Source organism: Hemitrygon akajei, chromosome 13 (assembly GCF_048418815.1).
Source record: "Hemitrygon akajei chromosome 13, sHemAka1.3, whole genome shotgun sequence".
In the NCBI taxonomy this organism is placed as follows: domain Eukaryota; kingdom Metazoa; phylum Chordata; class Chondrichthyes; order Myliobatiformes; family Dasyatidae; genus Hemitrygon; species Hemitrygon akajei.
The window spans coordinates 43,797,241-43,814,068 of NC_133136.1; the positions used below are offsets into that span (position 1 = coordinate 43,797,241).

Below are 16,828 nucleotides of genomic sequence, written 5' to 3' on the forward strand. Positions count from 1 at the left end.
TATCCAAAAAAATCTATCCATCTGTTTTGAAAGTTGTCAGTGACAGAGTTCCATAGCATTTATGGATTCAAAATATTCACTATGTTTTGCGTGATTTTTTTTCATCTTGTATGTCAGGATTGGGTAAATTATTGAAAGGTATTCTAAGGAACTGGATACACAACTATTTGGAAGACAGGGACTGATTAGGAATAATCAACATCGTGCTGTGTGTGATAGGTTGTCTAACCAATCCTATAGAGATTTTCGAAGAGGACACCAGGAAAGTTGGTGAAGAAAAGGCAGTAAATTATGTACATGGACTTTAGACAAGCCTTTGACAAAGTCCCGTATGGGTGGCTGGTCCAGAAGGTTCAATCTCTTGGCAATTGGCAGCAAATTGGATTCAACATTGGCTGCAAGGGAGAAGCCAGAAAGTGGTAGTAGATGGTTGCCTCTCTGACTGGCAGCCTGTGACTAGTGATACACTGGAGGCAATGGTGCCAGATCTGTTGTTTGCTTGTCATCTGTATAAATGATCATGCCTCTGGAGGATAATGTTGTTAACGAGATCAGCAAGGTGGTGGATGACACCAAGTCTGGGGAATAGTGGACAGCAAAGAAAGCTATCAAAGTTTGCAGCAGGATCTGGACCAGCTGGGAAAATGGACTAAAAAATGGCAGATGGAATTTAAATCAGACAAGAGTGAGGTGTTGCACGTTGGAAGGATAAACCAGAGTAGGACATAAACAGTGAAGGGAAGGGCACTGAGGAATGTAGTGGAACAGATCTGTAATTTCTTGAAAGTGGCATCACAAATAGATAGGGTTGTAAAAAAAGATTTTAATACCACAAGATATAGGAGCAGAATTAGACCACTTGGCCCATTGAGTCTGCTTTGCCATTTCATCATGGCTGAAACACTTCCCTCTCAACCCCAATCTCTTGCCTTCTCTCCATACCCCTTCATGCCCTGACTAATCAAAAATCTATCCACCTCTGCCTTAAATATACCCAATGACTTGGCTGCCACAGCCACCTGTGGCAATGAATTCCACAGATGCACCACTCTCTGGCAAAATAAATTCCTCCTCATCTCTCTTCTAAATGGGCACCCTCTATTCTGAGGCTGTGTCATCTGGTCCTAGACTCCCCCACAACAGGAAACATCCTTTCCACATCCATTCTGTCAAGGCCTTTCAAAACTCATTTCAATGAGATCCTGCCTCACTCTTCTGCATTCCAGTGAGTAGAGGCCCAGAGACATCAAATGTTCCTCAAAGAATAAGCCTTTTAATCAGATAATCATTTTTATGAACCTCCTTTGAACTCTCTCCAATGTCAGCATGTCCTTTCTCAGATAAGGGGCACAAACCTGCTCACAATACCCCAAGTGAGACCTCACAGTTCCTTTTAAATCATCAATATTACATCCTTCCCTTTATATTCTAGTCCACTTGAAATGAATGCTATCATTGAATTTGCCTTCCTCACCACCAACTCAACCTGAAAATTAACCTTTAGGGAATCCTGCAAAGAAGACTCCCAAGGTTTTTGGATTTTTCTCAGCATTTAGAAAATAGTCTATACTTTAATTTCTTCTAACAAAGTGCATGACCATACACTTCCCAACACTGTATTCCATCTGCCACCTCTTTGCCCATTCTCCTAATCTGAGTAAGTCCTCTGTAGCCGCTCTGCTTCCTGAACTCTACTTGCCCCTCCACCTATTTTCATATCATCCGCAAACTTGGTCACAAAGCCATCAATTTATTTATCCCAGTTATTGACATACAGTGTAAGAAGAAGCAGTCTCAACACAGACGCTGCGGAACACCACTAATCACTGGCAGCCAACCAGAAAAGGCTCCCTTTATTCCCACTCTTTGCCTCCTGCTAATCAGTCAATGCTCTATCCATGGTGGCAACTTTCCTGTCATACCATGGGCTCTTAGCTCGTTAAGCAGCCTCATGTGTGGCACCTACTCAAAGGCCTTCTTAAAATGCAAGTATACGACATCCACCAATTCTCCTTTGTTTATCCTGCTTGTTATTTCCTCAAATAATTCCAACAGATTTGTCAGGCAAGATTTTCCCTCTTTCGATTTTATTTTGGCTTTGACTTCTCTTGTTAGCCACGGTTGCATCATCCTGCCTTTAGAATACTACTTCTTCCCTGGTGTACTTCTATCATGTGCCTTCTGAGTTGCTCCCAGAAACTTCTGTCATTGCTGCTCTGCTGTCATCCCTGATACTGTTTCCTTCCAATCAATTTTGGCGAGCTCCTCTGTAATTTTCTTTACTCCTCTGTAATATTGATCCATCTGACTTTAGCTTCTCCTGAAGATTTCAGGATGAATGCTATCATATTATTATTACTTCCTCTTAAGGGTTCCTTTGTCTTAAGCTCTCTAATCAATTCTGGTTCATTGCATAACGACCAATCCAGAATGGCTGATCCTCTAGTGGGCTCATGAACTGCTTTAAAACGCCATCTCATAGGCATTTTAGAAATTCCCCCTCTTGGGATCCGGCACCAACCTGATTTTCCCAATCTACATGCATATTGAAATCCCTCATGACCATTGTAACATTGCCCTTTTGACATGCATGTTCCATCTCCTATTGTAATTTGTAGACCACATCTTTGCTACTGTTCAAAGATCTGCACATAATTCTCTTTAGGGTCTTTTTACCCTTGCAGTTCTTTAGCTCTCCACACAATACCTACCTTCCGATCCTGTGTCACCTCTTTCTAATAATTTGATTCCTTTTTTCACCGACAGAGTCACCCCACCTCCTCTCCTACTTGCCTGTCCTTTTGATACAATGTGTATCCTTGGATGTTAAGCTCCCAACTATAATCTTCTTTTAGCCCCTATTCGGTGATGCCCACAACATCAAACATGGCAATCTGTAACTGTGCTACAAGTTTATTTACCTTATTCTGTATAGCGTGTGCACATTGACCTTCATAATCACAATACTGAGTATCACGTTCTCTGTAGCTGGGAGCTCTCAATGTATTAATTAGTTAAGTAAACTTTCCTGAGTACACTGGACAAGCTCTACCCCATCCACTCTTTTTACAGTATTGGAGTCTCAGTCCATATGTGGAAAGTTAGAATCACCTATAACAACCTTACTTCTCTTGTGCCTCTACATCAGGATCAGAATCAAAATCAGTTTACTATCACCGGCATGTGACGTGAAATTTGTTAACTTAGCAGCAGCAGTTCAATCAATGCATTACATAATCTAGCAGAGAAAAAAATAAGATAAAAATAATAATAACCAATGCATCAATTACGTACATCAAATAGATTTTTTAAAACATGCAGAAACAGAAATACTGCATATTTTTTTAAAAAAGTGATGTAGTGTCCTAAGATTCAATGTCCATTTAGGAATCGGATGGCAGAGGGGAAGAAGCTGTTCCTGAATTGCTGAATGTGTACCTCCTACCTGATGGTAACAGTGAGAAAAGGGCATGCCCTGGGTGCTGGAGGTCCCTAATAATGGTCAATGCCTTTCTGAGACATCGTCCCCTGAAGATGTCCTGGGTACTTTGTAGGCTAGTACCCAAGATGGAACTGACTAGATTTACAACCTTCTGCAGCTTCTTTTGGTCTTGTGTAGTAGCCCCTCCATACCAGACAGTGATGCAGCCTGTCAGAATGCTCTCCATGGTACAATTATAGAAGTTTTTGAGTGTATTTGTTGACATGCCAAATCTCTTCAAACTCCTAATAAAGTATAGAAGCTTGCCTTCTTTATAACTACATTGGTATGTTGGGACCAGCTTAGATCCTCAGAGATCTTGACACCCAGGAACTTGAAGCTGCTCACTCTCTCCACTTCTGATCCCTCTACATGGATTGATATGTGCTCCTTCGTCTTACCCTTCCTGAAGTCCACAAACAGCTCTTTCATCTTACTGACATTGAGTGCCAGTTTTTTGCTGTAACACCACTCCACTAGTTGGCATATCTCAATCCTGTACACCCTCTTGTCACCACCTGAGATCCTACCAACAATGGTTGTATCGTCAGCAAATTTGTAGATGGTATTTGAGCTATGCCTAGCTACACAGTCATGGGTATATAGAGAGTAGAGCTAAGCACACACCTGGGGTGAACCAGTGTTGATTGTCAGCAAGGAGGAGGTGTTATCACCAATCCACAGAGATTGTGGTCTTTCGGTTAGGAAGTCGAGGATCCAATTGTGCAGAGGGAGGTACAGAGGCCCAGGTTCTGCAACTTCTCAATCAGGATTGTGGGAATGTTGGTATTAAATGCTGAGCTATAGTCGATGAACAGCATCCTGACATAGGTGCTTGTGTTGTCCAGATCATCTAAAGCTGCGCGGAGAGCAATTGAGATTGCTATTCTGCTGTTGGGTGGTCTATGATATAATCCCATTAATGTGGATATCCCTTTCTTATTCCTGTTTCACCCATATAGCCTCAGTAGATGAGTTCTCCAGTTTGATCTGTCCGATCACTGTTGTGACATTTTCCCTGACTAGTAATGTCATCCCATACTCCCCCCCCCCTTAATATCTCTCATATCTTAAACAATATTGAGCTTCTAATTGCTCCTCTTGCAACTAAGTTTCACTAATGGTCACAATGTCATAATTTCACAAGCTAATCAATGCTCTAAGCCCATCCACTTTATTTATAATATTCCTTGTATTGAAATAGACACAAATTGGAACATTATTCCCACCATTCTCAACTCTTTCCTTCATATCTTTCCTGTAAACTTAACAACATATTTCCCACACCACTCCACTGCTCTGGTTCCCATTCCCCTGCAAATGTTGTCTTCTGGATTTTAGGAAGGGCTATAGATGGCAGACATTTAATAGAGTTTCTTTGAAATGTTGCATTGATGTTGTTCATTTTGGATTTTAACTGCAGAACAAGAATTTTTATAACAGGAATGCAGTAGGATATTTGATGGCAATGCTGAAGTGCCCAGGACTTGGCTCACATGCAGTTTGCTCACTAAGGGAATGCAAGAACTAGTTTTATACTTGCATTTTTTTTCCTGAGATGTTGCTTGAATATTTGGCAACAGTCCAGAGTTAAACCCAAGGAAGTGGGTCAAAATTATGTTATAGCTTCTTTCCACAAGAGGTGGCCTCCACATCCCATTTGGCAGGTGCGTAATCAATGTATATTTCACAGACCGTATTCTTGAAAGCTCTGACTACAGTTATATTTTAAAGTATTTATCCAGCCAAGTCAATCAGTTGGGAGGTTCTAATATGGTTAGACTCCTCCTGCTTGCTCCTTGAGGCATGTAATCCACGTGGATGAGTTTGTAGGTCAAATTGGCTGAGACTGTTGAGGAAAATGTTAAATTGGATCTGCAGCAGTACAGTTTCCCGTTGTAGGCCATTGTTTAAGGTCTACTAACCTGCCAGTTGTGGTTGTCATGAGGAGGGATGGAAAATCGCAAACTTTGCAATCCACACAGCAAGTTCCTGATTTTCTTAAGGAAAGAAATATTCACAGAAAATTAGTTCATTGGAAGGACATTTTTTTCCCCCAAACTACGTACAAAGTAAATCATCAAAACCTACTCAATTTTGCTGTTTTGGCAGGGCAGTCTAGAACTAGAAGGTACAAATTGAAGACGAGAAATTCAAAAGCTATCTGAGATAACTGATATCTTTTCACACCCAGGGTGGTATCTACCTGGAACCAGCCACCAGACTAGATAGTGCAGGCAGATACAATTACAATGTTTAGAAGGCATTTGGAGAGTTACTTGTGTAGGAAAGGCATTGAGAGAGATAGGTAAATGGGAATAGTACAGATAAGCAGCATGGTTGACATGGGCGAGAAAGGGCACATTGCTGGAGGATTCTATAAACGAAGTTGCCAAGCAGACAGGCCTGAAACCATTTTGTTGCTGGGAGTGCCATCTATAGTTAGAGTTATTTTTCTAATAAGAGTATCGTTATCCGTGGATTTGCTGACCATTGATATAAGCAATATTAGACATGAGCTTGGGGCTCCTTTCGGCACCTCTCTGGATTTTAACACGGCCGACGCGTGCCATCAGGCTTTCAGTGTCCGGGCTCTGGTATGCACAGCTCTACAAGCCATTCATGATTCGGTTCCCTCGGGTTTTCCAGGAATTTAAGACAAATCCTGGCCTATGTTGCTTTGTGTTTATCGAATTCCACTGAAGCAATGCGTGTTTTATAACTTGGACCTATTTCTGACTCGTGGGGAGCATGCCTTCCCCTTGCCCCAGAATTCTTCTTGCTCTGTGGAAAACCTGAAGAGCGTCTGTGCAGTCATTCCGAATCAACACCTCCCTTCCTTCTTCTGAAATCCTGCAATTGCCATGGTAATTCAGTTCAAACTTGTAGATACTGTGGAAACGCTCTAACTCCAAAGCAAGTGCTGAGAGCTGCCAAGAATTTTTTCGCCCCGTTGCTAGGTTTGGAGCAATACTGTGCAGTTTCAAACCGGGGAAAAGAAAACTTACTGCTTTGGGAAATCTATCTGGGTCCTTGTCAAAGTTGCATTTTTCATGGAAAGGACATTAATTCTGGTCGCGTTTGTACCTCTGAAGAGCTCATGAGTAGGCGATAAAAATATCACCATTGTGAAAGGAAGAATGAAGTTCAGTCATTTTCCCTGTAGTCTATTCTTATCATAAACTAGGACAAAAGCTGGCAGCGGCACTCGGAGATACGGCCCTTTCCATAATAGAACGGAAATTGGATTTGGACAGAAAATAGGGAATTGCCAGCAACATATCGTTGATAAAAGACGCCCCAAATTAAACTTGTACAAGTGTCGCTGGAAGTGTTTAATTGCAATAAGTAGATGTAAGCAGTTAATATCAAAGTTTCAATAAGATTTACAGAGGAAGTCTCTGAGGGCTACCCGGCTCTACATTTACGGAACAAAAAACTCGTCCGATGCAAATAATCCCAAAATTAAAAAGAACACCACCGAGGTCCAAGCGGGGAAAAATCCCAACCAGTGGTAAAACGGCCCTCCGCATCCCCTGTTGCTGGTGCGTTATTTTGCAAGACAAATTTCCCTTTAAAGAACCAGACTTCAATCAAACAGGAAGCGGGGTGCTGCGCTCTGAGCAGACTCGCTCAGCTCCAGCCGTGCGCCCTTTGTTTTTGTGGAGCACTCGCGACGTCAACTCGCGACTCCCTATATGGCAGCACAAAGGCCGGCCCGCCCGCCGCCGGAGGAACGCCCCGCATTCCATTCCCTTTCATAAAAGGAGCGTGCGCCTTTATATGGCCTCACAAAAGGAACCGGCCGAACTTCGGAGGGGAACACCCCCGCATTCTTCACTCCCAATTAGGTCCGTCCGTCCTTTTAAGGCGTGACAAAGACAGGGCCGTAGACGCGCGGAGTCCCTCCAGCGATTATTGTCATTGTAGCGGCCGTCTGGGAGAGGGGGCGTGCCATGGGAACCGGGCGGCTGACGCTCCGCTCCTTTTACGGGTTGGCCGCCCATTGGCGGACACATCAAGAGGCAGCGGCCGCCCTGCTGGCCCGGCCCCCCGCGCCCGGCTAAGGGCAGGCGCTCCTTTTACGGAGCGATCGGAGGCATTAGCCGAGGTTTGGGCCCAGCCCCTCCACCCTCCCGGCATCTCCATATTAGGAGCGCCTGACCTTTTTTGCCGCACCGAGGCGCGCCCTCATTGTAAACAGATAAAGGCTTCTCTTATAATGTACATAACTTCCGTTTCAATGTAACAGTAGCGAAGCGAGGCAGTATGGCGGACCGCGGTCAGCCACCCGCAAAACGGCTCTGCTGCAGGCCCGGCTTCAACCCTTCCAAGACGCCACTTCGAGCGGCCCCGGCCGGCAAAACTTACAAGCCGGAGTCGCTGCTGGACATTAGTGCCAGGAAGGTGGCGGAGAAGTGGCCTTTCCAGCAAGTGGAAGAGCGATTCACCCGCATCCCGGAGCCCGTACAGAGGCGTATCGTCTACTGGTCCTTCCCGAGGAATGAACGGGAGATTTGCATGTATTCCTCATTCAATTATTCGGCCGAAGACGGAGGGGACGACGAGAGTAGGCTGCCATTTAAACGGGGCATCGCACTCCTTGAAAGCGGCTGTGTGGACAATGTCCTTCAAGTCGGTAAGTGTTCACTCACTCTCTCTCTCTCTCCCTCTCTCTCTCTCTCTCTCTCTCTCTCCACTCCCCTCCTCCCCCGACTCTCTTTAATCAGACCTCAAAGTGAAGAGGAGAATGCATTATGTGCCCACGTCAGGAATTTAAAGAGCAAGCCAGGTGAAGAAGTGTACACAATACACCCTTTATTTGAAAAGGACAGCGTTTGATTTGATGGCTCGGAGCAGCGTTGGATTTTAACCCTGTCATTCAGAGCGTCGCGCCCCTTTAACACCCCGCACGAGTTGGTGGAAAATTGAAATGTTCTGTGCTACAAAGATTTTTCCCCTCCGATCTCTTTCAGGAAAGATGGCGTCCTGTTTTGCAGCTCTGTTTTTATATTTGTTAAATATATTGTTTTGAAATGTGCAGTGCATGTGTCATGTTACGTGTGAGGGGTGTTTTACAGGCAAAAGAGAAGGGCTTTGAACTCCAAATTCCTCTCCTCAAAAAAGACGACGGCCTCGCTAACCTTGCAGATTTTTTAGCAAGAACCGGGTTCACTATTTTTAAAAAAAATGATTGGCAATAATGTCGACAAAGAAAATAATACTTCATTTTCCCTGAAAAGCTTGATAAGGGGTGGGCGAGTTGCTTTTGTTGGAAGCAACCCTGGTTATATTTGCCAATTGCGCATATCAAATAGCCGACAGGCATTCCCTTCTCCCCGCCTCGTTACTTTGTTCCCATTTTCATGTTTATTATTTGTTCCCTTCTGTTTCTGTCACCCTCCACCGTCGGACAATAGAGCTTTCTTCAATGTCTGTTAAAGACATTGGAGATAGAAATAGTGGAGAGCAGTGACAGACTAGCTGGGGCGATCCTTTCATACCACCAAGAATTGACTGGAGATCTATCCAAGGGAAAAGGAGATCGAGTGACCCAGTGTCTCATCTGATTTGAGTTTCCACCCGAAACATGTCTTCCTTCCTCTACATAAGATCACTTACTTTACTCGGTTTCAATGGCTGATCTTTTTTTTAATCGTTCCACCTTAGTCTGCGGTTAATTTGAATTTTAAAGCAGTCTGCAAACGTGATTTTTCTGCAGGATCATTTATTTTCCATTGGCTCATTGGGTGCAGTGCCCTTACGCCTAAAGGGGTTTTCGTCCAATCTGTGTTTGGCTGTGTTCTTCTCACTGTTTCCCTTTTCTTTCAATATATTTTTAAAATACCAGCTTTCATGTCGACTTTCCTTTGACCTGTCCTGTTTCTTTGTGAAAATTGATCAGTTCTGTTCACGTTCTTTTAACAAATGTATGTAAAAATGAAGTGGTAGCCAATGCAGTTGGCTTTGAGCTTTTTTTTTTGCGCTTGATTCTCCGCATGCAACCGATCAAGAATGACAGGAGTGCGTATAGGGAGGGTTCTTGGCTGATTGCATTTAGGCAGGAATTCACTGTGAAAATAAGCCAAGGGGCGATAAATAAAAGATGCAATCTTCCAGGAGACACAGACAATCTTTAGTAGCTTTCAACAGGAACGTTGTCAGGGGTTTTAAAGAATTTTTGAGAGGAGAGGAACCCCTGCAGCATCTGAGCAGCTTTTTGGTTTCAGTGGCTTTGCTATTGGGACTGCTTGGCTCGAGCTGAAGTATATTTTGAAGGACTTGGTTTGTCAGTGGATATACACGTAGTCTCCTTACAGTAACACTGAGTGCCTGCCTTGGAAATGTTGGCATTCTGCTCTCGCCTAACTCATGTCTTGGCCTAATAACGGATTTCCCATATGACAATGAGGTATTAGGACTGGCCTTTTATTTTAGAGTTTCCCCCATCCAAGTACGGTATGCAGTCAAATATGATTCCACTTCAAATGGGTCAGTTTATTTTTTTGTTGAATAGGTCATAATTAATGAAAGCCTGAGCTGGCTTTGCTTGTGCAAGGAGGTGTGATGGTGTGGTGAAAGTGCTCAGATCTAAAGGGGAGCAAGGGAGTGAATTAAAGGAGAGGTTTCAAGTTACTTTGGTTGTCAAGAAAAAGTTTGCCATGATGTGCAGGAATGGGAACATTGATCTGTGAAGGAATATTTTAAAAATCCTCAAATTTACCATGTGAATTAGCAAAGTATCTGGATTAGGCTTCTTATTTTTAACTGCATAGGAAAGTGGCATTTTTTGGGTGTGACTGGTCACACTGCAGATATGCTATAAACCTGTTCCAACTTGGTAGTTTATGTCATACTTGTAAAATGCAGGATTGTTGACAGTAAAAACCTCTGTCATTTCTGGAATCATCAGTAGTGATTTGGAAAAGGATCAAATTATTACAAATAGGTTTTTTAAAAAAATCCAGTTCATTATATAAGCTTTGTGACTATTGAAAAGACCCTTGTGAGCACCCATCTCTATTCCTATCGCTAGTGACAATGATATTCTGTATTTATAACTTTGAACAACCTGTTTTCATGTGCCCATCAATCACTGCATTAGGTGCTATTGTGGGTTGCTAGAAAAGTGTTTGTGCAGCTTTTGTTTTTTATTGTTTGTCCTTTTTAAATGGATGGCAATATATTCAGGGGGACATTCATTTACTATGCTGCTGCTTGCAACCAGAAGTTCAGAACTAACCTCTTTTATGGCTGTCATACTTTCACAGCAAGCTGGAAACTCAGTTAGCTGCCGGGCAGTTGATGGTTGCCTGTTCTTTTGAGTCATTAATTGTAACAACTCTAGACCCAGCTGGAAGAGTGCTGCTTATTTCTGATGTGTCAAAAGCAGAGTTCGACAAATTCCACACCTGTGTGCCTGAAATCTGTTGTTAACCGAAATCTTTTTAAAAGATACCTCCTTATAAGCATGGAAGACCTATTTGTCTCTGCCATAAAATTGTAAATCTTTTTTGAAATGTTTATTCTGTACCCGTTTGAGCTAAAATTCTGCTTTTCAAATTTACATCTTTGCTTGCTGGGCATCCCTGGCATGTAAGTTGGTTTTAAATGTTTATTGGTTACCATTAATCATACCAGTTTAATCATACTTGCTAAATTATTTGCATCCTTAGTTTAGTATTGTTTGTTCCGGAGAATAACATAACTCAAAGTATGTTCAACCCAAAAAATCCTATTCTTAGAATACAGTACTTTTCACTATCCAATTGGTGTATAAGTTTTCAATTATGTTAATCTTTTGAGGTAAATTAAACACCAGCTTTTATTTGTGCACAAGCTGTAAGTTTCAAATACTGTACTCCTATTTATGCTGGGAAACATGGAACTTGAATAGACAGAGATTTATTGCACCATTCACATCCTCGATGTCTCACAATTTGTAGCCAATAAAGCCTTTATTTTGAAGTATAGCCATTGTTATGGGAAAATGCAGTGGCCAGTGTGTTGCAGGAACACCCACATGTAATCATGAGTCAATGGCAGATAATTTATTTTAGTGCTGATGGTTGTGGGATAAATGTTGGCAAGGACACTAGGGATAACTCCAGTTCTTCAGTGTAGTTCCATAGGATCTTTTGTGTCTACTAAGAGAGCAGACAGGACCTAGGTTTAAAGATCTTTTTGAAATATGACGGCTCTGATAATGCAAGCACTGTCTGTATTGGACTGCAATGCCAAATTAGATACTTGGTCTCAAATCACTGGAGTAAGACTTGAAACAATTTGATATCTCTGGTGTTCAGATGCTGTTTATTATTTCATAATAGTTCAAACTTATCCACATATAAATGGTGCACTACTGTAACACTTTATTCTGCATTCTGTTATTGCTTTTCCCTTGTGCCATGTCAGTACACTGATGTGATGAAACGATCTGTATGGATGGTATGTAAAACAGTTTTTCACTGTACCTTGGTACATGTAATAATAAGAAACCAAACAGTTGTTTAAAACAGGCTCATATTTAATTAGTTTGTAATGTATGTAGGATTTTAAGAGAATAACATCTTTCAGATGTAGGAAAGATAAGCACATGGTTTATTGTTGTCTCTCTTCAGCCTTTATATCAAATTACCTATTTGATCCTTGCACTGCCTGATCTAATTTTCTAGTGATTGTCTGACACAGATATTGTGAATGATACTAAAGTGTAATTGAGAAAGTTCTGTTCTTTTGATTAATTCTTGATAGAGATAAAATAAAAGGTATGCATCAAAATTCAGTACGGGTATTTGATATTATGTCTTTTAATATGGGGCAGTACTTCGCCCCTCTCCCATTTCCATTGGTAATAATCTGTATTTATAACTCTAATGTATTGGGGACTTTGCAACTGCACAGACTTCAATTCTTTCTTAGAAAAGAGTGTCTGACGAAATCAAAGTGAGATATTTTATCTAATCTTTGGAAGCCAGAAATGAGCTCTTTGCCATTCTTCTTTCGGAGGAATGGCAGTTATGTAAATAAAATAATTTGTCTTGAGGTTGAAAAGATATTGGGCCAGGAGGAACCCAAGTAAAAGTCCGTCAGTCAGTTAAACTATTCCAAAATTGTGTAATTGGCAGTGAATAACCGATGAGGGTATCAGTGTTACATGAAATGAATGCAAATTGTTGCATGTTTAGATGAATACAAAGTGAAATGGATTCACTGCAGATCTTTTGGGGTTTGTGAACATTTGCTCAGGTTAGAGCAGGCCATTTGAATTGCTTTTTTTTCCTCCCCTGAAGTAATTATTGTTGGACCACAAGATATAGCGTGACACACAGTGTTATGTAATTCACTAATCTGTAACGATAAATTGTTATGAGATGTCAAGTTTCAATTTTGTCCGTTCTGTGAGCTTGGAAAGAATTGAAGAGTGTATTGGAGCTTGTGTAGGCCCTCACAGCAGTAGCAGGTTTTGCAATGTATAAATTAGAAAATTTCAGAAACTATGGCGAAATTTAGTTTAATATGGAATTTTAACTTTGGCAATTGGAGTAAGCAGCCTAAGCTGGGAAAAAAAGTTGCTGGGTAGTTTTCTGTAACAAGGTCTGGTTGAGCCAATAAAGGAACGATAGATATGAAATTTAATATTGAGTGAAATTTAGCAATCTAATGGTGCATGGATGTTTATCGATAAGTAGTCATTTTGACGAAGTATTTTTGCAAGGGAGAATGCATAATAATTACTAAGACTTCAAATAGTTGTACCATGGAGAGCATTCTGACAGGCCGCATCACTGTATGGTATGGAGGGGCTACTGCTCAGAACCAAAAGAAGCTGCAGAAGGTTGTAAATCTAGTCAGCTCCATCTGGGTACTAGCCTTCAAAGTACCCAGGACATCTTCAAGGAGTGGTGTCTCAGGAAGGCAGCATCATTATTAAGGACCTCCAGCACCTAGGACATGCCCTTTTCTCACTGTTACCATCAGGTAGGAGGTACAGAAGCCTGAAGGCACACACTCAGCGATTCAGGAACAGCTTCTTTCCCTCTGCTATCCGATTCCTAAATGGACATTGAATCTATGGACACTACCTCACATTTTTAATATACAATTATTTCTGTTTTTGCACATTAAGAGTATCTAATCACTATACATAATTGATTTATTTGTTATTATTTTATTTATTATTATTTTCTCTGCTAGATTTTGTATGCATTGAACTGCTGCAGCTAAGTTAACAAATTTCATGTCACATTGCTGATGATAATAAACCTGATTCTGATTCTGAAATGTACCTACCATGGGTGCAGTGAGATACTGATCATACTAAATTGGAGTTGACTACAAATGACTAAATGGACGGTGATCAGTAAAAAGCATACAAAAAGAAATTTGAAGTTTTTGAAGAACCGGTTTACTTTTAGAGGCAAAAACTTGACTGTTTCCAAAATGTCATGGTTGATTTACATCAGACATATTGTAAACATGAGTGTAGAGAAGGGGATAAACTAACATGGACTCTCATGACCTGTGAGCAAAAGGTGATTAAGCCAATATGCACTATGAGTGGAAACTTGCAAGAGATGTGAAAATTAGCGTGACTTTCATTCACAACTGTGTGAGATAGAGGTGATTAAGAGCAATGGAAGCTGCTTGTTCAAGAAAAGCCCAAAGTTTCTTTAAAAGAAATATTGTATAATCTTTTTAATGGTATATGGATAGATACTTTATTGATCTCAAAGGAAATTACGGTATGGCAGTAACATTACAAGTGCACACGTATACAAATATTAGAAGAAAAGCAAGAAAGAATAACAATATTTTACCTTAAAAATAAGATGTACAAGATTTGCAAATCAAAGATGACAAGGTCACTCCCCTGCCTATAGGTTGACTCGTTATAGAGCCTGCTGGCTGAGGGTAAGAATGACCTCGTATAATGCTCTTTGGAGCAATGCTGTTGTCTTAGTCTGTTACTGAAAGTGTTCCTCTGTTCAGTCAAGGTGGCATGCAATGGGTGAGAAACATTGTCCAGAATTGCCAGGATGCCGTGGTCTCGCCGGTGAGCCTATTGTTCAATCAGGGTTGGACACTTGCAGTATCAACACAAGCAAAGTAAGGGAAAAGAAGTTGATAATTGGTTTGAAGAATGACAGACCCCCCCCCCCCCCCACCCCCAGGTCAAACGGTGAGGGCAAAAAGCTCTTGCTAAAATGTTCCAAATCTCAACTTATTCTGGAATCTTCCTTTTTGATTAAAATCATTCACCGAAAGTAAGAGCAATACCAAAGAACGTAACACTTTTGCCTTAATATGTTGTCAGGCATTTAGTAGGGTTTGTTAAGTACTGATACATTGACTGAGTATCTTAAATTTTCATCTGATCAGCAAGAGTCAGCATTCTGATGAACTTGATTGACTAAAGTTATGTATAGGGGAATATATTTGAATATACTTCCTGAGTCATTTTAAGATGTTTCATACACACATCATTAGAAGTTTGTTAAATATTTACATGCCATGCTGAAACTTCACAACCTTCTAAGGAAGTAGAGATTGTAGGCTGAATCAAAGGCGGCAATGAATCAGCATATAGGAGGGAGATTGGAAATCTGGCTGAGTGGTGCCTCAACGACAACCTCTCACTCAATGTCAGAAAGACCAAGGAGCTGATTTTTGAGTTCAGAAGGAATCTAGAGGTCCATGAGCCAATCATCATTGGAGGATCAGAGGTGGAGAGGGTCAGCAACTTTAAATCCTCACTGTTACCATTTCAGAGGACCTATTCTGGGCCCAGCATGCAAATGCAATTACAAAGAAAGCGTGGCAGTGCCTCTACTTCCTTAGGAGTTTGTGAAGACTTGGCAAAACTTTGACAAACTTCTATAGCTGTGTGGTGGTGAGTATTTTGACTGGCTGCATCACAGCATGGTGTGGAAACACCAATGCCTTTGAACAGAAAACCCTACAAGAAGTAGTGGATATGGCCCTGTCCATCACGGGTAAAGCCCTCCCAATCATTGAGCACATTTACACAGTGTTGTCACAGGAAAGCAGCATCCATCAGCAGGGACCCCCACCACCCGGGTAATCCTCTCACTGCTGCCATCAGGAAGAAGATACAGGAGTCCCAGGACATGCACCAGCAGGTTTAGGAACAGTTATTACCCCACAAGCATCAGGCTCTTGAACCAGAGAGGATAACTGAAATATTCCACAGCCTATGTGGAATATAGGCTCACTTTCAAAGACTCTTCATCTTAATGTTCTCAATATTTGTTACTTATTTATTATTATTGCTGTGTTTTTTTTTCCTTTTGTATTTTGCACACCGGCTGTCTGCCTTGTTTGTGTGGTCTTTCATTGATTCCATTGTGGTTATTGAGATTTTAAGGGTTCCTGCAAGAAACAGAATCTGTGTTGTATATGATGACATACAAGTACTTTGATAGTAACTTTAACTTTGAGAAAGTTCAGCTGAAGATGAAGCTCATGAAATCAGAAGGGGAAATTGATGCAATAAGGAAATTTGCTGTTGAGCAGGTTCTCGAGTTGGTGCATTGTGACTAATGGTACCCTGAGAGGTTCTGTGTTGGATTCAGAAATACTCAATTTATTAACAAATGACAGATGATGGAATAGAAAGTCACACATTTGATCACTGATGACATGTTGAGAGATTTATTTAAGTCGCGTAAATGGAAGGTTTGATACTTTAGTTTGAGCAAGCAGCCAAACTACTGTTGGAGCCAGCATCCCAGGAAGAATAGCACTGAGTATAACCTGATGTATACATGACAAATTAACATCGGTTCTCCAGTGTTTTCTAAAAGATGGAAATACTAGAAAGAGTGGCACTTCAAAGAGACTGTATTCATGAACATAATGCTACAGGTGTAGAAATGTTCAAGAAGGCTAATGGAATGTATTGTATCTGGCATACAGGCTGACAAATGGGTATTTCAGGAATACTGGCATATAAATAGTTACAAGCTATTCAATAATTGTACAAAGCCCTAATGGAATCATTAATAAATCACTGTAATATTCTGGCCCCTTTTTTAAAATGAAGGATATACAGTAAGGGACTGTAAAATAACCTGACATCCAAGGGTTAAAATGCAATGAGAGATTACACAAAGTAAGTTTGTTTTCCCTGGAATTGAGAAAATTGTGGTTCAAAATTTCAAGTAATTAAAGGGACCTAAAATAAATTTTCTTACCAATCGGTTCCATTGGTTTGGGGTGGGGGGGCCCCAGGTTTTAAATAAAGGAAGTCTGATTGTATTACCTGACCTACTTCTGTTCCATTGTAGCATTTCCACACCAACTTCTGCAGTGAAATAATTTGAA

The 16,828-nt window shown here is 41.1% G+C and overlaps 1 protein-coding gene across 4 annotated transcripts in view; it reads left to right on the top strand.

The window, feature by feature from the left end:
- The first annotated feature begins 7,732 nt into the window (after window positions 1-7,732).
- The window catches only part of LOC140737825 (zinc finger SWIM domain-containing protein 6), a 176,195-nt gene continuing 167,099 nt past the window's right edge, over window positions 7,733-16,828 (top strand). For all 4 annotated transcript variants that reach the window (XM_073064503.1, XM_073064501.1, XM_073064505.1 and 1 more), the window contains exon 1: window positions 7,733-8,120. In XM_073064503.1, coding sequence (XP_072920604.1) covers window positions 7,751-8,120 — 370 coding nt within the window. In that variant the 5' untranslated portion in view covers window positions 7,733-7,750. The remainder of the gene's footprint in view (window positions 8,121-16,828) is intronic.